The sequence below is a fragment of the Lissotriton vulgaris genome, chromosome 2_1, assembly GCF_964263255.1.
Source record: "Lissotriton vulgaris chromosome 2_1, aLisVul1.2, whole genome shotgun sequence".
Taxonomy (NCBI): Eukaryota; Metazoa; Chordata; class Amphibia; order Caudata; family Salamandridae; genus Lissotriton; species Lissotriton vulgaris.
In genome coordinates, this window is record NC_141687.1 from 1,643,251,690 (window position 1) to 1,643,269,742 (window position 18,053).

Genomic DNA, 18,053 nt, shown 5'->3' on the forward strand with positions numbered 1-18,053 from the left:
ATACTGTTAATGTCATTTTATCAGAAAATGTGTTCCCAGATGTGTTTTTCCAATCTAGGGCTCAGTGGTATGATGCAGCAGGCATATTTGTTGAATTATGTAGCTGCCTTAATGTAATGAATAATCAATGTTCGTAGATACATGGCCAGAGACTATAACAAAGTGCAGAGATTTTTCTTTGCGTAATTGGAGGGAAAATACAGGTGTATTAAAAAAAAATTGCTCATCCATTGACTAAAACTGTAAGCGGCTATCACTCCACAACATTACAAGTAATACACATCACAAAAAAGGAACGTGCTAGATTTTATATAAAAATATAAAGAAATATTTATTATCAGCAAAAGTGGAGCACATTTTGCAGTTTTCTCCTTTAGAGAAAAAGAGATAGAAGAGAGGGATTATAATTGTCATAAGAAGGGCAGAAAAGAGTCATGGGGAGAAAAACACAGGGAAGAAAGAGCAAGTGTGTTAGAAGGAAAAGTGAGCGAGAGATAGAGAGTGTGTGAGAGAGAGAGAGAGAGAGAGAGAGAGAGAGAGAGAGAGAGACCGAGAAAAAGATGGCGAGAGAAGACAGTAGAAACACAGGGAAGAGACAATGACACAGTGGAAGGGTAATAGAATCAGCAGAAACTGCTCAACCTTCTAATATGTGCTCCAACGGAGGCTGTACAGGGCTATAAATTATATACAACTGTACAAAGGATATTTACATCATTGTGTACAACAGCTTCAATACAGACCAAGATGCCAAAGAAAACAATAATGTACAACATTTGGAACCATCAGAGCGGTGGACAGTGGTGTAAATGAGACGGCTTGAATCACAGACATGTGAGCTGAGTAGGACCATAGGCAGAACACATGTCCATCAGACCAAAGCTGTTGTGCTAACCTGGAATTTATGAGGGAAATCCACATTTTTGGTCAAATAAATGCATTTTTTTAAAAATCTTGTTAAAATAAATATTCTCACCAGATATGATTCATTAGAGTTCAGGGCAATGCACAACAAATAAAGCTTCACCCCACTCTCCCATAAAAATAATTCTGGGATTTGGTCTCCCTACATTAGGTGTCAACTACTTAGCGGAATTCAGATCCCTTAACACCAAAAGGCCGTTCCAAAAATATCAACATCTCACAATAAACATTGCAAGACAATATAACAAGCCAGTCTCTGCTTGTTTCCCCAAGCATTTTTCTTTTGCAGTGCCTAGTTTAAGATGTATTCATTTGTTTGAATTTATGTTGAAAATCTTCTTTTGGATACCATTATTAGGGCATTCATTAGTAATATTGTAATGGAATTAAATGCATATTAAACAAAATCCCTTGTAGTCATCTTTACTCGATAATTTCTGTTACCCAAGCCCACAGGGTATATTGGGTTGCCCAATAATTGTAAATGTAGTCTGCGGAGAGTCAGCAGTTATCGTATGACATCATGCCTATGCTCCCATGACAACCTGACCATTTGCAGAGGCAACTGACACAGGTAAGTGCGGTGGGACGGTGAGGCAGGCCAGGGAACAGCAGGAGGGGAAGTCAACAGACGATGGAATTCGGTATTATTTATTTATTTAAATATATCTATTCTGTCATCTGTCAACGATCTCCCCCACCCGGTCCTGCTCCTGCCCCAACACGCTTACCTGTGTCAGCAGCCGCTGACCATTTGGGAGAGTAACTCTCTTCTGTACTGTGGACTAGGAAACCCTGGTATATTCCTTGGCAGTGGAATGAAGCTCAGCTAGACAACTGGCCAAGTTGCCAAACTGTGTGGGTCATCAGACATCTCCCATTAAGGGATTGTAAGCAATGACTCTGGAATGGCTCTGGACACTGGGGCGTTACGTTCCTATTGGATTGGGGGCAGCTAGCAATTGTCTATGATTCTTACCAGGACCATCTCCCATGAAACCTGAATCACATTGGCCTCCAAATATTGAGCACTCCAATTGGACCAATGTTTATGCTTTAATAACCCAGCCACAAGTGCTGTAATGTTTTCCAAAACTCCAATAAAAACTTGACTTTAGGTGTCTTTACAAAATGGAGAAAAATGGAATGTAATAGAGGATGAGAGGAATCAGGGAAATGGGACTGAGCAAAAGGGAAGATGGGACTAGCAATACCAGGACCGATTTATATTGTCAATAGATGGTTACTTTTGGAAGGTGTACGGGGAAGAGAGAGAAGATGCAGCTCAGATGCCGCATAGCAAAGATGAAATAAAACAATGGGGCAAATAGGAGGTTACACAGGATGTTAAGAAAAGTGAAGAGGGAAAATGAAGCTCAATCGAAAGAGCTGAGAGGAATGTAGGATGAGACAGAGTGAAGAGGGAACAAAGGATGTGTGAAAGGTGTAAATTGAACAGCGGGCAGGCTACTGTGAGAAGACTGATGGGAGGAATCATGTTAATGGGTAGGTATGCAGGGCAGAGCGAGACCATTGAGCTGCGGAGAAAAGAAGAGTGGTTGAGACAAAATATCATACTGTGTGGCAGCCAGGATGGAGAGGCTGTCACTATGTACAGAATAGGGAGGTTCAGTTAATGGAGATGGGCAGGAAATAGTGCTATGACTTTTGTATTTTGATGAAGTCATTGCTCATCCTCCGTTGATGAGTGGCCATGAAGATGTCATTTTCCCGTGGGCAGTCGTGATGGCAGGAGCACGTCTTGATAAGCATCATCTTCCTTTTGAAGACCTCACCCTCTGGACACTTGAACTCAACATCAATGGTGGAGGTGGTGTGGGGCGTGCAGCAGCGTCCGTCAGCACAGCTTCCACAAAACTTGGGTCGGTAGAGTTTCACACTGGTGCAGCCTGTGAACTCGAACCGGAAGCCTTTGGTGGGACGTGGGGTGCGGATGCACTTTTTGCCTTTCTGTTGAGGAACAGAAAAAAGGAAGAGAAAATGTAAATAATGTGGTCCCATTCACTCAAAAGCAAATGCTTGTTCTGTGGCAACTATCTTGCTCAATGCAGCTTGAGAAACAACAGATAATGTTAAAAGGAATGCAATTATCAATTCAATCTTAGAAACAATTCAGAGAATTACAAGGGAGAATAGGGCCCCTCTGGAAAATCTACAAGGAAGTATGTCACCCTGTGAAAATGTACACATAATCCTGGGACCGCAGTGGACAATCTACTAGGCAGGCGGAATCTGCTAGAGGAAATGCATAAGGAACCTAGTACCCCTAAATAAATCGGGGTATATCACCCACTTTCTGCCTGCAGTAAGTAAAGGGAAGGGTAGACCGGCGGGAGGTCTCATGGTCTGGATTAAAATAGATCTAGACTGGGAGGTCACACGCCACAATTTGGAGTGTAGTGATATACTCCACCTCTCTTCTAGAGGAAATGCAGAGGGAAGTAGGCTTGATCTATTTAACGTTTACGCCAGAGGGACACCTGGGGACTCCGCCTCTTCAATTTTAACAGCTCTGGATTCTGCCTTAGCTAACTGCCCTTCTTCAGCAAAAATCATCGTGGGGGGTGATTTCAACTGTACGTTTGAACCCCTCTTCGGAGATGACCCTCTGGGTATTGAAGACGAAGATTCAAAATGGTCTATTCCAACCCTATCCCTGCCCCTATTAGAAAATGGACAGCTAGGGCAATCCAAATCAATGCACTAACTAGGGATCATAAGTTAAGAGCCCTCAACGGCAGGACCATATCCGACCAGGCAGGTGCATTGACCTTCAATAGACTTACTGGGCCGTCCCGAATTGACTACATCCTATTGGATGTTAGTTCATGGGCAGACCTTATTGATATGGAGGTGCTCCCCAGTCAGGATAGCGACCATAATCCCCTGTGTTGTAAGTTTAATTGGGGCCTGTTTAAAGATAGGAGGGTGAATGCCCCCATAAAGACATCCAAAGAGATCATCCCATACAATAACAACCGCAGATTGAAATGGGACAAGGCTAACCTGAAGGAGGATGACTTAGGGACCATTAAATCCCTGGTAGAGGGCCTGTACTCTGATCTGGAGGCCTGGGACTGTGAAAATCAGATTAGTATGTTTCCGCACTCTTCCCTTGACTCAGCTTATAAAGCTACAATAGAACACGTTAGTCAATTTTTTACCTCGAAAGGGAAAAGTCACAGGAAAACTATTACACCTCCTACTTCAAACAAACCGTGGTACACAGATCAGTGTAAGGGCAAAAGGAAAAATCTGACAAAAGCCCTGCTTTCTAGGGATCCTTTGCTGGTTAGAGCAGCCAGGAAGGATTACCTAAAAGCACTAGCGCTGGCTAAACGTGAGTGGGAGGAACAGCATTGGCAAGACCTATCCAATGCTGTGAGTAGAAGGAACCCGAACCTTTTTTGGGATCTGATCAACAGAGACAGGCAGGGGAAATCGCAACCATTAGTCAAGTCAAGTCAAGTCAAGGAATTTATATAGCGCACTGCATACCCAGAGGGTCTTAAGGCGCTTAGGGAGGGGAGGCGGATTATTTGTCAAATATCCACGTTTTAAGTTGCTTTCTGAATGCAAGGTGGTTCTGGGTAAGGCGAAGGTGATTGGGGAGGGAGTTCCATGTTTTAGCAGCCAGGTATGAGAAAGATCTGCCTCCCATGGTTGTCTTGTTGATGCGAGGTATAGTGGCGAGGGCTTGGCTGGAAGAGCGCAGTTGGCGGGTGGGGGTGTAGAAGGACATTCGTGAGTTGAGGCATTCTGGTCCGATGTCGTAGAGTGATTTGTGTGCGTGGGTGAGCAGTCGGAAAGTGATCCTCTTGTTGACGGGTAGCCAGTGGAGGTCTCTCAGGTGACCAGAGATGTGTTCGTTACGTGGGATGTCTAATATGATTCTGGCTGAGGCGTTTTGGATTCGTTGGAGTTTCTTCTGGAGTTTAGCGGTAGTACCTGCGTAGAGGGTGTTTCCGTAGTCCAGTCGGCTCGTGACCAGAGCATGGGTGACTATTTTTCTGGTCTCGGTGGGGATCCAACGAAATGTTTTTTTGAGTATGCGAAGAATGTTGAAGCAGGATGAGGATACGGCGCTGACTTGTCTATTCATTGAAAGTGAAGAATCCAGGATAACGCCTAGGTTCCGTGCGTGGTCTGTCGGGATGTGTGCTTTTCCAAGGGCTTCCGGCCACCAAGAGTCGTCCCATGCCGAGGGGGATGTGCCTAAGATGAGGACTTCAGTTTTATCTGAATTCAGCTTCAGACGGCTGTGTTTCATCCATTCGGCCACTTCTTTCATTCCTTCGTGTAGGTTAGTTTTGGCGGTGTTGGGGTCATTGGTGAGAGAAAGGATCAGTTGAGTGTCATCCGCGTAAGAGATGATGTTGAGGTTGTGTTGGCGTGCGATGGCCGCGAGGGGGCTCATGTATACGTTGAAGAGGGTGGGGCTGAGTGAGGATCCTTGTGGTACTCCACAGATGACTTCAGAGGCCTCGGACTTGAATGGTGGAAGGCGGACTTTCTGGGTTCTTCCGGTGAGGAACGAGGTGATCCATTTAAGTGCTTTTCCTTGTATTCCGATGTTTCTGAGGCGTTGTAAAAGGGTGCTATGGCATACTGTGTCGAAGGCTGCGGAGAGGTCGAGGAGGATGAGGGCGACTGTGTCTCCATTGTCCAGTAGAGTTCGAATGTCGTCTGTTGCTGCGATGAGGGCGGTCTCAGTGCTGTGTTTTGCTCGGAAGCCAGATTGTGAGGAGTCGAGGGATTTGTTGGCTTCGAGGAAAGCGGCGAGCTGGTTGTTGACGGCTTTCTCGATGACTTTGGCCGGGAAAGGAAGGAGTGATATGGGGCGGTAATTTTTGAGTTCGGTGGGGTCCGCTGTGGGTTTTTTCAGAAGGGCGGTGAGTTCAGCGTGTTTCCAGCTTTCCGGGAAGGTGGCGGAGTTGAAGGAGCAGTTGATGACGTCTCGGAGGTGTGGTGCTATGACGGAGTCTGCTTTGTTGAAGATGTGGTGAGGACATGGGTCTGTGGGGGATCCTGAGTGGATGGAGTTCATCAGGCGGATGGTGTCCTCGGTGGAGATTGGGTTCCAGTCGTTAAGGGTGTTCAAGGGGGGGGAAAGTTCATCGTATGGTTGGGTGGGTTGATCTCCGGGTTGGTTGTCGAAGCTGTTGTGGATGTCTGCAATTTTGTTGTGGAAGAATGAGGCTAAGGAGTCGCAGAGGGCTTGAGAGGGGGTGATGTCGTTGGAGTTGGCCGAGGGATTGGTAAACTCCTTGACGATGTTGAAAAGTTCCTTGCTGTTGTGGGCGTTGTTGTCTAGTCGATCCTTGAATGCTGTTTTCTTGGCCTTTCGGATTAGTTGGTGGTGTATGCGGGTGGCGTTTTTGAAGGTGTCTTTGGTGCTGGTGGTTGGGTCTTTTTTCCAGGCCTTTTCAAGGGAGCGGCAGAGTTTCTTGGACTTCTTAAGATCATCGTTGAACCATGAGGCCTTCTTGCTTCCAGGTTTGCTTTGACGTTTTTTCAGTGGTGCTAAGGTGTCGGCGGTGTTGGATAACCATAGGGTGAAGTTGGTGGCGGCTTGGTCTGGGTTAGAAGAGTGGGCAGGGGTGTTTAGAAGGAGCGATGAGGAGATCTGGTCGATGGTGATTTTGTTCCAGTTTCTTTGCAGAGTTGGTTGGAGGTGGTTGATGGGTTTTGGCTTGTTGTAGGTGAAGTGAACGCAGCTGTGGTCAGTCCAGAGGAGATCCGTAGTATGGCTGAAGGAGACATGATTGCTGGAGGTGAAGATGGGGTCGAGTGTGTGACCTGCGATGTGGGTGGGGGTAGTGACAAGTTGTTTAAGTCCGAGGTTGGCGAGGTTGTCCAAGAGGGTGGTGGTGTTGTGGTTGTTGTTCTTTTCAAGGTGAAGTTGAGGTCTCCCAGGAGGATGTAGTCTTTGGAGGGGAGCGCGTGTGGAGTGATGAAGTCCGTGATGTCTTCACTGAATTTTGCGCGGGGTCCTGGTGGTCTGTAAAGGAGGGTGCCTCTGAGTGTGGTCTTGGGGTCGGTGTGGATCTGGAAGTGAAGGTGTTCAGAGTTGGCGAGGTTGACGTCAGAGCTGGTTGAGATGCGGATTGATTTTTTATGGACGATAGCGATTCCTCCTCCTGTGTGGCCGGTACGGTCCTTGCGTGTGATCTTATATTCTTCAGGGATGGCAATGGTGATGTCTGGGGCGGAGGAAGCGTTCATTCATGTTTCTGTTAGGAAGGCGACGTCTGGAGAGATGGTGTCTAGTAGATTCCATAGGTCAATGGCGTGCCTGTGGACCGATCGGGTGTTGAGAAGGATGCATTGTAGGTGGTTGGTGTCGGGAAACTGAGGTGTGATCGTAGCGGAGTTGGTGACGGTACCGATGAATTTGCAGGAGTAGCATGAGAAAGGTCCATGGGTGAGTCCAGGAGCGGCTTGGACGCAGTTGGGGGAGCGGCCGTGGTTAAGGGCTAGGAGGGTGGTGGCATCGTAGGTGATGCGGGAGGGCTGGGCAAAGCGAGGACCAGGGGGTATGGCGCTGGGCGCGGGCTTGGCGCGGACGGGCGTAGACGGGCTTACCTTTGGCGCACCTTCGGCGTGTACGTAGCGCGTGGACGCTGCGCGTTGGAGCATCAGGCATAAATGAAGTGTGGAGGGGGCGGAGCGTGGGAGGGTCAGCTGGGAGGCGGGGTCTGGGAGGAGACACGGGAGAAACCCCAAACAAGTCGAAATGGCCGCCTAAATGAAATCGAAAGTGGGGCACAGCCGGAGCTTCAAACAGAGATTCTTCTAAGCACAATCGCCGTTTAATGCAAATAGATACAATGTAGCACAATCGCCGCTTTATACAATTAGATTCAATGTAGCAGTGCGAGCCTAAACGCTAATAGGCGCTTTAACTTTCTGAAATGAGGTCGGAAAAGCAATGCGGGCATAAACGATACCAGGCGCAGTAAGATGCTGCAAGCGCTGTAGCAGGAGGGCAGTCAGCAGGAATCCGGGCAGGCAAGGCAGGCAGCTAGCACAGGGCTTCAGAGAAGCGAGTGGAGAGCTGTGGGAGCGACCGTGATGGATGGAATCCAGACGGTCACAGGGAAAGAGAGGACGGGGCTGGTGTAGTGAGTTAGTGTGTGGGAGGGTCAGCTGGGAGGCGGGGTCTGGGAGGAGACACGGGAGAAACCCCAAACAAGTCGAAATGGCCGCCTAAATGAAATCGAAAGTGGGGCACAGCCGGAGCTTCAAACAGAGATTCTTCTAAGCACAATCGCCATTTAATGCAAATAGATACAATGTAGCACAATCGCCGCTTTATACAATTAGATTCAATGTAGCAGTGCGAGCCTAAACGCTAATAGGCGCTTTAACTTTCTGAAATGAGGTCGGAAAAGCAATGCAGGCATAAACGATACCAGGCGCAGTAAGATGCTGCAAGCGCTGTAGCAGGAGGGCAGTCAGCAGGAATCCGGGCAGGCAAGGCAGGCAGCTAGCACAGGGCTTCAGAGAAGCGAGTGGAGAGCTGTGGGAGCGACCGTGATGGATGGAATCCAGACGGTCACAGGGAAAGAGAGGACGGGGCTGGTGTAGTGAGTTAGTGTGTGGGAGGGTCAGCTGGGAGGCGGGGTCTGGGAGGAGACACGGGAGAAACCCCAAACAAGTCGAAATGGCCGCCTAAATGAAATCGAAAGTGGGGCACAGCCGGAGCTTCAAACAGAGATTCTTCTAAGCACAATCGCCGTTTAATGCAAATAGATACAATGTAGCACAATCGCCGCTTTATACAATTAGATTCAATGTAGCAGTGCGAGCCTAAACGCTAATAGGCGCTTTAACTTTCTGAAATGAGGTCGGAAAAGCAATGCGGGCATAAACGATACCAGGCGCAGTAAGATGCTGCAAGCGCTGTAGCAGGAGGGCAGTCAGCAGGAATCCGGGCAGGCAAGGCAGGCAGCTAGCACAGGGCTTCAGAGAAGCGAGTGGAGAGCTGTGGGAGCGACCGTGATGGATGGAATCCAGACGGTCACAGGGAAAGAGAGGACGGGGCTGGTGTAGTGAGTTAGTGTGTGGGAGGGTCAGCTGGGAGGCGGGGTCTGGGAGGAGACACGGGAGAAACCCCAAACAAGTCGAAATGGCCGCCTAAATGAAATCGAAAGTGGGGCACAGCCGGAGCTTCAAACAGAGATTCTTCTAAGCACAATCGCCGTTTAATGCAAATAGATACAATGTAGCACAATCGCCGCTTTATACAATTAGATTCAATGTAGCAGTGCGAGCCTAAACGCTAATAGGCGCTTTAACTTTCTGAAATGAGGTCGGAAAAGCAATGCAGGCATAAACGATACCAGGCGCAGTAAGATGCTGCAAGCGCTGTAGCAGGAGGGCAGTCAGCAGGAATCCGGGCAGGCAAGGCAGGCAGCTAGCACAGGGCTTCAGAGAAGCGAGTGGAGAGCTGTGGGAGCGACCGTGATGGATGGAATCCAGACGGTCACAGGGAAAGAGAGGACGGGGCTGGTGTAGTGAGTTAGTGTGTGGGAGGGTCAGCTGGGAGGCGGGGTCTGGGAGGAGACACGGGAGAAACCCCAAACAAGTCGAAATGGCCGCCTAAATGAAATCGAAAGTGGGGCACAGCCGGAGCTTCAAACAGAGATTCTTCTAAGCACAATCGCCGTTTAATGCAAATAGATACAATGTAGCACAATCGCCGCTTTATACAATTAGATTCAATGTAGCAGTGCGAGCCTAAACGCTAATAGGCGCTTTAACTTTCTGAAATGAGGTCGGAAAAGCAATGCGGGCATAAACGATACCAGGCGCAGTAAGATGCTGCAAGCGCTGTAGCAGGAGGGCAGTCAGCAGGAATCCGGGCAGGCAAGGCAGGCAGCTAGCACAGGGCTTCAGAGAAGCGAGTGGAGAGCTGTGGGAGCGACCGTGATGGATGGAATCCAGACGGTCACAGGGAAAGAGAGGACGGGGCTGGTGTAGTGAGTTAGTGTGTGGGAGGGTCAGCTGGGAGGCGGGGTCTGGGAGGAGACACGGGAGAAACCCCAAACAAGTCGAAATGGCCGCCTAAATGAAATCGAAAGTGGGGCACAGCCGGAGCTTCAAACAGAGATTCTTCTAAGCACAATCGCCGTTTAATGCAAATAGATACAATGTAGCACAATCGCCGCTTTATACAATTAGATTCAATGTAGCAGTGCGAGCCTAAACGCTAATAGGCGCTTTAACTTTCTGAAATGAGGTCGGAAAAGCAATGCGGGCATAAACGATACCAGGCGCAGTAAGATGCTGCAAGCGCTGTAGCAGGAGGGCAGTCAGCAGGAATCCGGGCAGGCAAGGCAGGCAGCTAGCACAGGGCTTCAGAGAAGCGAGTGGAGAGCTGTGGGAGCGACCGTGATGGATGAAAGAATTTTGCGAGGAAGTATCGAAGCTACGGGGTCGGAGCAAGGCCACCCTGAGGGAAATCCAACGAGTGATAGGGAGACTTAACTTCGCGGCTCGGGTGATCCCGCCCGCCAGGGTATTCTCAAGACGCCTAACAGGGCTAACGGCCGGCGTCACCCACGAGCACCACCACATCAGGCTGAGCGCAGGCGTGAAACAGGACCTGCAGGTGTGGGATGAGTTCCTACAAGACTTCAACGGGGTGCTGATTTGGAGGGCAGGTTGGGTAACGGCCGAACAGATAGCTCTTCCGGTCCTGGGAAACAGTTGGTGCGCCAGCCAGTGGCCGGATGAATGGCATGCGCAGGGGCTCACCAGGAACATCACGTTTCTCGAGCTGTTCCCGATCATTGTGGCTCTGACCATATGGAGCGAGAAAATAAAAAACCTGAAACTCACGCTTTGGTCAGATAACATGGGAGTAGTACAGGCCATTAACAGAGGCGCAGCGAGATGCCCGGACATGCTGAGGCTAATGCGACGGTTAATTAAATTGCAGCTGGAAGGGAACCTGGAGCTGAAAGCACGCCACGTGCCAGGAGCAGAGAACTCAGCAGCAGACGCGCTCTCACGGGCCCAAATGAAACGTTTCAGAGAACTGGTGCCCGGGGCGGACAAGGAGATGACCCCCTTTCCATCGTCCCTTTGGGACCTGGGGGAGTAGACTTATCATGGCTAATAGGGCAGTCACTTACCGCAGAGGCTAACAGAAGGTACAAGACATACGCGGGCACGGTAATGAGAGTGGGGGGCCTAAGATCACTGGAAGACGGGGCAAAAACTCGCACAGCAGTCGAGAAATTCGTGCAATGGGCATTCGAGTCGAGAAAAACGAGATCGTGGGCCCAGGCGCATTTAGCCGCCATCGCCCATTTTGCCAGGCTTTACACAGGCGAGGACCCCACTAACTCGGCCTATCTAAAGACGGCTTTAAAAGGCTGGAGGAGGGTTGAAGGTAGAAAGAAGGACGACAGGCGTCCCATTGATTTTGCCAAACTGGGCCAGCTCCTTGGAGCTCTCACGGGCTTAATATCGGATAAATACGAGCTGCTGCTGTTTAGGGCGGCTTTCACGACGGCTTTCTTCGGAGCATTCCGTATAAGCGAACTGGTAGCCCCCAGCAAATCGGGCCCAGCGCAGCAATGCCTGCAGGCAAGAGACATTAAACCAATGGAGAGGGCAGTCGAATTAACGCTGAGACAGTCCAAAACGGACAGGGAAAGGAGGGGGACGACGTTACGTCTCCATTGCATCCCAGAGTCTGGGCTCTGTGCGGTATGCTGGTTATTTAAGTACATGGGGGCTCGACCAGCTGGTGAGGGCCCCCTCTTCGTACATAAGGACGGGAGGAAGCTGAGTAAGTTCCAGTTTACAGCCATAATGCGCCAAGGCTTGGGCAAAGCTGGGTATTGCGCGGCATCATTTGCCTCTCACTCCTTCAGGATCGGCGCAGCGACCTCGGCAGCGCAGCATGGCATTCCAGAGGACAGGATCCAGGCAGTGGGCAGATGGCGCTCCCGGGCGTACAAGTCGTACATACGCCCTCACCTCATATAAAAAAAAAAAAAAAGAGAGAAAGCCACGGGGGGGGGGGGGGGGGGGGGGGGGAGGGAACGGGAGGAATTCGCCTTGGGATGCCGCACGGCAGGGTGACAGCACCCTCCCCTCCCTCTCATAAATGCACACGGTGCGCAGATAAGCCACCTAACAGAATGCTTTCTCTCGACAGGGGGACGCCCGCAGCTGGTCTGGGTGGTGGGGCACTCATTCGTGTCCCGGATGGAGTCTTGGTGGCGGCAGGGGGGCCGCAGCATAAACAGGCCCAAAGCGACATACATCCGGTGGATAGGGCAGCCAGGGATGAGATGGGAGCAGCTACTGCCGACGCTGGACGGCCTCATGGCAGATTCGGCCTGGTTGCCCGACGTCCTGATCATCCACCTTGGGGGCAACGACCTGACCCGGCTAGGGCGAAAAGCAGTCGGGCAAGCCATCCAAAGGGATCTCACCAAGACAGCAGCGTGGCTGGGACCTACGACGGTAGTCTGGTCCGAAATGATCAGCAGGAAAAATTGGAGAGGGGCCGATTCCAACAAGGCCGTCGACAACGCAAGAAGGAAACTAAATGTGGCGATGCACAAGTTTTGCCTCGCCAATGGCCTGGAATCAATTCGGCACGGCCTCATCCACCCGGGCCGCCCGGAGCTCTATGGGCAAGACGGGGTACACCTATCCGAGAAGGGGATGAAGGTGTTTTGGGATAACTTGTGGGGTGCAATGTCACTCGCAGGTTGCGTATAAAAAAAAAAAATAAAAAAAAAATAAGGGAAAAGATATGGTGAAAGGTGGGAGCCACGAACCAGGTGCAGGGGGGGGGAGCCACAGTGAGACGTGGGCCTCCCTGCGGCGTGGCGGAAATTCTACACTGGTTGGCTAAGAAAACACACCGGCGGGCGGTGTGTAAGAGGATGGCCACTCACTTTTGAATGCCGCACGGCAGGGTGACGTGGCGGCATAAAGGAGGGGAGTAACAGGAGGAGACGGCATTCGCGGCCCAGACCCGGCCGGACGGCAGGGCGCAATTTGGTAGCGAGCTGGGGACCTAACTCCCGACTGGAAATCTCCCCTCCGCAACACGCAAAGGGCGTGGTCAACCAACCACTGGAGCACCAATAGACTGGCAACAAACTGGTTTGGGTACAAGCCCCATTTTCGAACTAAGGAGGGCACAAAGAGACTGACACCCGCTATTACAAGAGGGTGTCATAATGTGTAATATGCCAATTATGATTGATAATTATGATTGATGAGTAATGTTCGCAAAATGGAAGATTGCTTGAAACCAGTTTGTGTTATTAATATGTCTTTGGTTGCTCACATAACCAGTCAGCAATGGTTTAATCACTTTTCAATCCTATATGGAGGTAATGATGAGTCAAACAGCCCCGGGGCAGCTAGCTTTGGTGCTGGGGATACCTCAGGGGTGGATGACCTCCCATTTACGACCACCGAAATAGTGACGGCGATTAGACATCTAACCCCCAAGAAGGCGGCCGGTCCGGATGGGATCCCTGGGGACCTGTTGATCGCGGAGCCGCTGGCTTGGGCCAATTTAATCGCCACAATTATGAACTTGATTACTAGGGGACACCAGGTGCCAGATTCTTGGAAGGGGCAGAGGTGGTAACAGTGTTTAAGAAGGGGGCAAGAGATGATCCTGCGAACTACAGACCTATCAGCTTGATAGATATAATTCAGAAAGTGGTCGGCAGGGTCATCATCTCAAGGGTAGGCGATTGGATGGAGGAGGCCAGTATTCTATCCCACCTCCAAGCGGGCTTCAGAAGGAAAGTAGGCACGATGGACCAGGTCTTTCGCTTTTTTGTTATCTATTGGAAGGCAGTTACCATCAAGAAAGGCAGTTTATACATAATAATAATAATAATAATAAAGGGATTTCTAAAGCGCCTGGTGACGCCATCACGGCGTATCCCCGCGCTGTGGAGCGAGAGTCAAGAGGGCAGAGGCATCCATCCCTAGAGGGCAAACAGATGTGTTTTTAAAAGTTTCCGGAACATAGTTTCAGTTTTGGCTAGTCTGATCACAGCTGGAAGGCTGTTCCACTGGGTGGCTGCCAGCACCCGAAAGGAGCGGCCTCCCATCCTGGCCCTTCTTACACGAGGAACTGTAAGGAGACCCATACCCACAGAGCGAAGTGCTCTTTGGGGTAGATAGGGGATAGCCAAGTCCTTCAAATACCCTGGCGCTTTTGCAGAAGTTATCCTATAACAAAAGAGGAGGGCTTTAAAGAGGATTCTTTTCTTTATAGGAAGCCAGTGAAGGGCAGCCAAAGTAGGCTTGGATGCTGTTCTTTTGGGGAGTCTGAGGACTAAACGGGCCGCCGTATTTTGCAGCACTTGCAGTCTTCTCAGGTTCTTCTCCGTAGTTCCTAATAACAGCACATTCGCGTAGTCAACACGAGAAGTGACCAGAGCTTGGATCATAATGCGTCTGGCCTCAAGTGGCAGTAGGTCCAGAGTGCGGTTTAGGGTCTTCATAACCCCAAAGCATTTCCCCACCAATTTGTCAACATGACTCTCAAAAGAGAGTTTAGGATCAACCCAGACCCCCAAGTTCTTGGCCTCACTGCACGGGATGGGCAGAGAGCCAAGGCAAGGCGGCCACCATTCCTGAGTCCAGCTCGCCCCATCTCCCCCTATCACTAGCACCTCCGTTTTAGCCCCATTGAGCTTCAGGCAGTGTTGATTCATCCAGCCAGCAAGCTCCTGCATGCAGGTTTTAAAATTGGCTGCTGCTAACTTGGGTGACTGTGACAGGGAGATGAGCAGCTGCGTGTCATCGGCATAAGATACTAAATCTATGCCGTATGACTGAACTACAGCTGCCAATGGAGCCATATACAGGTTGAACAGGGTGGGACTCAGGGCAGAGCCCTGAGGCACCCCCTGTTCTAAGGCAACGCTGTTGGAGAGGAACATACCTCTCTGAACCTGGAAACTACGGTCAGAGAGAAAGTCCTTGAGCCATCCCCATGCTGCCTTGGTAACCCCAGCGCTGCTCAGACACTGTAGCAGGGTGGAATGTGCCACAGTGTCAAATGCGGCGCTGAGGTCTAGCATGATAAGTGCCATAGTGTTACCCTCATCAGCTCCGATCCGTAAAGTTTCGGTTGCTCTCAGCAGGGCAGTCTCAGTGGAATAGTTCTTTCGAAAGCCGGACTGAGAGCTATGAAACATATTGTTTGACTCTAAGTACTCCATAAGCTGAGTGTTTACCAGTTTTTCCGTCACTTTCGCCAAGTAAGGTAAAAGGGAGATAGGACGGAGATTTTCCAGTATATCCTGGCTTACATTAGATTTCTTTTTTATCGGCAAAACTATGGCTTTCTTCCAGTCTCCTGGAAGGGTGGCCGAGGAGAAAGACAGTTGGATAACATGTCTGAACAGAGGCTCTAGCACATCCAGACTGGCATTGAGTATTTTGGGGGGGGGCGGATCACGGGGGGAGCCTGATTTAACCTTCTTGCATACAGTGACTAGTGTTTCCGCAGCAGGGACCTGAAAGCTGGGTAATTCTGAATCTAATAAACCCACCTCCCTACTACTGCCGAAATCAGGGCCATTAGTCAGATTACCCGTAAAATTGGCATAGATGTCCGTAATTTTACCTGCAAAGTATTGAGCAATGTTGTTGCAGGTTTCCACTGAATCAGCGGAAGGCACACTATTGTTCGAGATTACAGATATCTCTTTGAAAATTTTAAAAAGTTCCTTCGAGGAATTTTCAGCCTCCGCAATGCGATTTTTATAGTGTGTGGCTTTGGAGACCCTTATAGCCTTATAGTACTCTTTTTGCATTTTCTTATAGTCTGTTTTAATCCCCGGGCAGAAGCTGACTCGCCACTCTCGTTCCAGCTTCTTGCAGGCAGATTTCGCAAGTTGAAGTTCCGGAGTGTACCAAGGGGTAGTTTTCCTCACATTCTTCGTGCTTCTCTCATTACGCATGGGGGCCGTTTTATCAAGTGCACCTAAAATGCGATTATGTAGCTCATGATGGGCCACTTCACAGTCAACTCCTCCTAATGGACCACCTACCACCTATGGCCTTCATAGATCTCAAGACGGCTTTTGACCTGGTCCCCCGGGCTAAATTATGGGAGATCCTAGGAGAGATGGGATTCCCTAGTAGACTTCTGAGTCTAATTGTAAAGCTCCACAAGGGGAACTATGCGAGGGTCAGATGGGGATCTCAGGGACAGTTAACAGATAGGGTCCCTGTGAGGAGAGGAGTACGCCAGGGCTGTGTCATGGCTCCGACCCTTTTCTCCCTATTTGTGAATGGAGTGGTGGACCACCTGAAAGGGGAAGAGTCGGATGCCCCATCCCTGGCGGGGGAAAGAATCCCCACTTTACTCTTCGCCGACGACACCTTATTGATCTCCAAATCCCCAGTGGGTCTGCAAAAACTCTTGAACCGGTTTAGTTCCTTCTGTACCAACAGAGGTTTAACCATCAACACCTCAAAAACTAAACTGATGGCACTCTCCCCCTCCAAAAGATTTAAAAACAACTTCTTGCTTAATGGGGCTCCCCTGGAGTTGGTTGATTCATTTGACTATCTTGGTGTCCGGATAAATAGTCGAATGACCTGGAAGGACCACCTGGCCAAAATGTTACTCAGCCACCAAAGAGTATCTGGGGTGACCCTGAGGGAGCTCCGCGAGTCAAGTAGTAAACCCGTCTCCCCGGCCATGGCGATTTATGAGGGTCAGATTCTTCCGGCCGCATTATATGGCTCCGAACTCTGGGGGTTCAAAAATGTTTCAGATCTCTCCACAGCGGAAAACAACTTTCTGAGGAAGGTGGTGGCTCTTCCCGCTTCCACCCCATTGATTCCCCTGAGACTGGATCTGGGCAGAAGAGCTCTAAAAGATTTGGTGAGGCTACGCCCATTGCTCTTCTGGACCCGTTTAAGAAGAACTGAGGAGCTTGCAAAATACGCTGACGGGTTGGATGATCTTCTTCTGTTGGACACTGGGAAAAAAATAGGATGGCTGAATAATGTGAGAGACCTGGTTCTTAAATTAGGACTAAGGGATACTTGGGAGTCCCAAACGCCGCCACCCAAGGAAGTGATCAAAAAGCTATACTGGGACTGGGTACAGAGAGAAGCACTGAGTGGTTTTGATGGGGGCTCACTCACGGATCAATTTTTGCTAATTAAATGGGTGAAAAAACTGGAACCCTTCCTCGACCTGATAACTAAACCTCTAGATAGAGCGCTATATCTAAAACTGAGATATCGGACGCTCCCGGTGTATGACTTCACAGCAAGGTGGTCCAACTCTGGTGCCCCCTTGCGTTCGTGCCCTGGCTGCGCAGCACCAAAGGAGACTGTGGCCCACCTATTTTTTGCCTGCCCCGCATACAAAGTGGCCCGGAAAATCTGGCTGAAACCTGTATGTAGGGAGCTGGGGTTGAGGTGTCATAGCCAGGCACTACGTGTACTTTCTACTGACTCTTCATCCTCCATCATAATATGTGGGGTGGCTAAATTTCTGGGCAGTGCGTGGGTGACGCGCTCCCGTTTACTGAAATTGCATTCTAGGGTACCAACGGTCTGATGCTTGTAACCGCTTGTAGTAAACCAGTGACTGTGGTGCATTTCTTCCCTTTTCTTCCCTTTTATGTGTATCATTTTATAGTTTTAACTGGAGAATTGGAAATGTATTATGTATATGTATTCTTTTATGGTGACAAATTTGCTGAATAAAGATATTTAACAGCAAATTTAACAGCATAAGGAAGTCCATGGCCTTACAGGACATATTCAGTTAAATCTATGACTACACCGGGAAACCTTTAAGGAAGTCTATGGTGCAACTTGGAAATCTACAAAGATGTCTGTGTCATCACTCAGAAATGTCCAATTGTGCTCTACTCCAATGACAAATCAACAGAGGAGGCTATGGCCTCACTTAGAAATCTAAGACCCCTTTGGGAAATCTACAAAAAGGGTTGTAACCCCACTTGGAAATGTAAAAGGAAGTCTGTGAACTCACAGAACACTCTACAAGGAATTTGGCAACTAAAAAGGGACATCTCCAAGGAAGTATGGGCCCCCATTCACCAAAGTACAAG

General features: G+C 49.5%; 1 protein-coding gene across 1 annotated transcript in view; it reads right to left on the reverse strand.

The window, feature by feature from the left end:
- Window positions 1-305: 305 nt before the first annotated feature.
- The window catches only part of LOC147732988 (CCN family member 2-like), a 71,791-nt gene continuing 54,043 nt past the window's right edge, over window positions 306-18,053 (reverse strand). Inside the window, exon 5 of the mRNA XM_086957539.1 lies at window positions 306-2,895. Within this exon, the coding sequence (XP_086813665.1) occupies window positions 2,584-2,895 (312 nt within the window). The 3' untranslated portion in view covers window positions 306-2,583. The remainder of the gene's footprint in view (window positions 2,896-18,053) is intronic.